This window comes from Phaethon lepturus, unplaced genomic scaffold (assembly GCF_000687285.1).
Source record: "Phaethon lepturus isolate BGI_N335 unplaced genomic scaffold, ASM68728v1 scaffold18636, whole genome shotgun sequence".
NCBI classification, from domain to species: Eukaryota; Metazoa; Chordata; class Aves; order Phaethontiformes; family Phaethontidae; genus Phaethon; species Phaethon lepturus.
The window spans coordinates 948-5,371 of record NW_010547105.1 but is presented as its reverse complement, the minus strand read 5'-3'; the positions used below and the strand labels follow the sequence as shown (position 1 = coordinate 5,371).

At 41.8% G+C, this 4,424-nt stretch overlaps 1 protein-coding gene across 1 annotated transcript in view; it reads right to left on the bottom strand.

Annotated features, from left to right (window-relative positions):
* Nucleotides 1-3,097, bottom strand: part of LOC104622684 (polypeptide N-acetylgalactosaminyltransferase 12-like) — a gene marked incomplete at both ends in the record, with an annotated part of 14,797 nt that extends 11,700 nt beyond the window's left edge. The window contains 2 exons of the mRNA XM_010289543.1: nucleotides 2,024-2,213; nucleotides 2,928-3,097. Coding sequence (XP_010287845.1) covers nucleotides 2,024-2,213; nucleotides 2,928-3,097 — 360 coding nt within the window. The remainder of the gene's footprint in view (nucleotides 1-2,023; nucleotides 2,214-2,927) is intronic.
* Between the last annotated feature and the right edge of the window lie 1,327 nt (nucleotides 3,098-4,424).

Sequence of the window (4,424 nt, the reverse complement as noted above, 5' to 3'; positions counted from 1 at the left end):
AAGAGTGCCTTAAGTATGAAATAGTCTCTTGTTGCTGGAGGGAAGATGCAACACAGCTGTCGTCTTCTTTATGATCTCCCATTGAAATCCTGTTTGGTACAGCACACGAAAGGGCTTATACAAATATTGCTATCTCCTGTCTCACTTATGTACTTATGTACAAAGCAATGAGAATGACATGTACACAGACGGGAAAAAAAAATCCCAATAAAAAGTAAAAATGCTTTGTTGCTCCTGTAAAGGAAAAGGAGTAAAAGTTAGGTAGCTGGCATGTGATTTCAGTTATGAAAGGAATCAGGTAAGTGAAAAGTCATCACTTTTTCTGTAAGTTAAGAATTAACTAGATGGTACAGTGCACAGGCAGCTTTCAAATACAACTATGTTTGCACTGCAAAATGCTAACACTGTTGTATTGCTCCCACCATTTGAGTCAGATATGCCATACAAGCATGCCCTCAGAGATGTACGTCTGCAACTGCGGCAAGAAGGGCAAAACTTGCAAGACACATCCAGGGCTCTTTTTACAGCAGGTGATTTAGTACAGGTAACATTATCCAAATCCTTCCTCAAGATTGCCATCTAGTGGTTTGCTAAAGAAACGAAAAAAATTACAGCATCGTCTTCACAGTTACGTAGTTTCTTCAGAGGACAGTCATTAAAACCATGCTTATTCTTTGATTTTTACCCCTTTTCCTTTCTTCATGCTATCTAAACTGTGGGTTAACTGTGAACAGTAATCTGGAATACACTCGGTGTGAAATGTGGAAAGATGTTAAATATTACATTTTTAAGAAAAAAAAAATTAAAATATTATTCCAGATACAATTTCAAATAGACATAGGGAGTTTGAGAACACAAGTTCCACTAGCAATCAGGAAGACTTGCATGCCTCAAGACAGCATGTGCTTTTGGAAATCTCTCTCCTGGTTGCATAGGGCTGTTTTTCCTGGTCCTATTCTGAATCCTACAGTACCTGCTGGAAATCTTTACAGGACACAAATCAAACCACTGACCTTGAGGAAAGGATTTTTTTTTTTTTTTTTTTTTTAAAAGAGAGAGCTGGTTTTCTATCTACAATATCTAGGAGGCCTGATTCAGGTGCTCTATCTATCAGTATCTGCTAATGGCATCCAAGGGGGTAAAGACGTAAGCTGTCAGCATGAGGGGCAAAAGCAATACAGCCTCGCGCGTGTGATGCGGGGGTGGCAGGGCGCTGCGGTGAGGTGTACCAGTGACTGAACCAACAGTGGGAAAAGCGCACGTATGGCTGTTGACTACACGTTGCTGAGGCTTCAAGAATATCATAAATAGAATTCTAAGTTGTAATAGAGAGCTAGTATTCTGGTTTTTTGGGGGTGGGGTGGAGGGTGTCTTTGTTTTTTGGTTGTTTTTTTAATTAATGGAAGTTTTCTGAACTGCCTGACAGATCTGCGGTATAGATTAAAAACTACATGGCTGTGAAGTACAGCGTCCCAGGACAGATGGTGTCCAAGTAGAAGCTGGTGCTAACAACATAACATCAACTCCTCCCTATCCTACCCCACGATGCTTTATATCAGAAACAGTTTGGAAAGATGGATTCGCTCAGGACTAAGATGATGGAGTTTATTGACGTCTATTGCAATCTGCTTACGTGCACATTGCCCTGTGATAGGGATGCCTCAGGGCAAGCACCTTTCCAGACCTTCTTCTCATCCACCACCCAGGTTGACAGCAGTAGCCGCCTTTCCCGTGTCAAAGCTGGGGGAGGATTCCTCTTCCTGAAGACAAAACTTTCCCTTCTCTGAAGAAAAAGAGCAGCCTGGTCCTCAGGAGAACACAAAAATCCACCTCCTGATCTTCCACATATCCATTCGCTACCCCACCACCAGGAGACGAACGCTCGCCGTGCCTCGGGGACCAGACTGCGCTGACCTTCAGTAAACGCCTGCGAAGGGACATTTTTTCCCACGGCAGCAGCGTGCCGAGCCGCCTCTCCCCCTGCTGCAGCGGCAGAGGAAACCGGCCCAGAGCACAACCTCACCTCGCCAGCAGCGGCTCCAGCCAGCCCTCGTGGCACTCGCAGTGGCAGTCCAGGAAGGTCAGGATGTCTCCTTTCGCCACAGACGCCCCCAGCAGCCGGGCTCGAACCAGCCCCTCTCGCTTATTTGCGCGGATAAGACGCACCTTGCGTAAGCCTGCCACGTAGTTTTCCAAAGTCTCCTTTAAATGTTCTGTAACAAACAAAAAGAGACAGGAAGAACATAGCTCCGGAACGACTGGTTTACGTCAAGCTACAGAAAGGTCTTTCTTCAGTAGCGTATTACTTATAGCGGTGCCTTAAAGGTATCGGCAGCTTGAACTCCGATTCTGCTATACTGTCCATGTTAGGACAGGAGAAAGGAAAAAGCACAGAACTTGGATGGACACAAATCACGGTTACTTTTAAGAAATTGAACACTTCATAGTTGCCGCCGTAATTGATTTCCAAATTTTTAAGTGAGTCTCAAACGTTACGTAAAGCCTTTTCCGTGTAAGAGCTTTATTCTTAACACAATTCACATGTGGTGGAAAATACCAGCATTGTTTTGTGTCCCACAATTCAAATGAAAACACATAACCAGGTAGCTCCTTACTATACCTTACACCAGGGAAACCTTGGAGCAATCAAATTAGAAAACCTGAAAAGCTCCAACCAGACAGTAGTTATCCATACGTGCAAGCACTTATGTTACAACAGAGCAAATGTGCTGCCCCATTTTAAACTAAATTTGGTGCAGAACTCAAAACTGTCCCTGGCACACCAGAAGAAAACCCATTTTCCAATTAGATGCCTATGTTGTACAATTTTACAGTATGTTACACAAGCAGCTTATCTTTTCCTCCTGTGACTGGCTGACCAGAAAATCCCACCAACAATCAACATTATTTAGAATTATTCTTCCTACCTTTGTCACTGTAATCATCTACAAGGATAAGTTCTTCCAAAAGTATATCTGGAGATGTCTCAAGAACACTATGAACAGTTCGCAGAAGTGTTGACCAAGCCTCATTATAGAAAGCTATCACAACGGAAGTTTTTGGCAGGCTGTAGTAATCATACTTCTTCTCTCGGCATCTGTAATTACATTTAGTACAAGTGCAAAAAAATTTGTTAATTTTCAGAAAACTATTCTCAAGTGAAGAGTTTGTATGCTACTTACTAAATGCAAACAAGAATATAAAAAAGACCTTAAAGGAACTGTATGTACATGGAAAAGTCAGGCAAACGCTTTCAGGAAGTTGGGCTTCCAGAAGTCCCATTTCCACAGCAGCATTATGACTAAAATTCTGCAACCCCAAAAAAATGTCTAAAAAGAAAAATAACAGGAGGTATTCTGGGCTGGTGTACGTGGCAGTACCTGTCTTCGCACAAAATTTCCCCAAGAAGAGGAACAAGCAATGGCCAAAACATGCCTCAGTTTACAGAAAGAAAAGTTTTGTATTTCTTTTTTTTCCTTAAGTGCCGTAAAAACAGTAGCATCAATTACTGATAACTTGTACTTTGGAAATAAAACAAGTGCTAGACAGTAAAAATATAACCGTGAAGGAACAGCAACATATAAAGAGAAAAAACCCCAAACAAACAGCAGCAGAACTGAGACGTATATACACTGAAGCAGAATTTGGGAAGACCACAGAACTGCCAAGATATATTAGTGGAATTCACAAAAAATGGAGACAGGGAGAGAAATGCATGTTTTTGGCTCTAGGGAGAGCGAGGAAATATGCAAACTTTAGGATTAAGCTCCAGAGTGTATATCCCATAAATATATCTATGAACTTCCCTAAATGAGCATATGGATGCCAAAAAAACTTCCAGCTGAGCCAAAGGTGTAAATTGTTAACCATTCCCCTGGTCTGAAAGAATTTTAAAACAATGGTATTTATCACCATATCTCCCCTTCTCTCAGAGCATTCTGTACGAGCAGTTTTGTTAAAAACCAACAGAAACAGTTTAGAGACGCTTGAATTTTCTTATACTTCCAGTTTACTGCCTGGAGTCACCAGTGCTCGTACGGGGCAGAAGGACATACTTCAGCTTCTGTAGGCTACCAGGTCATGAGAGATACCAAAGCAGTAACCAAAACAGAACAGCAGTGAGTCCTCCAAAAGCCATGCTGCTGGGAGCTGAAGCGGGAAACCAGAACTGCTCAATAGAAAACATGGCAGCAAAATCCCCGAAATTCCTCAGAACGCCCAGAAAATGACATTAGAAGAAAGCTGCTTACCTGCAGCATATTGAGAATATATTCGCTGATAATGCTGCAGTTAGCAATAAAAAAAGACGACTTCTAGGTTTCTTTGAAGATTAGGCATTATTTATTATGTGGTATAGAAAGAAAAAAACAGTAAGAAAAAAACCAATAGCCTGAAACTGAATATTCCTAAAATTCATCGGGGGC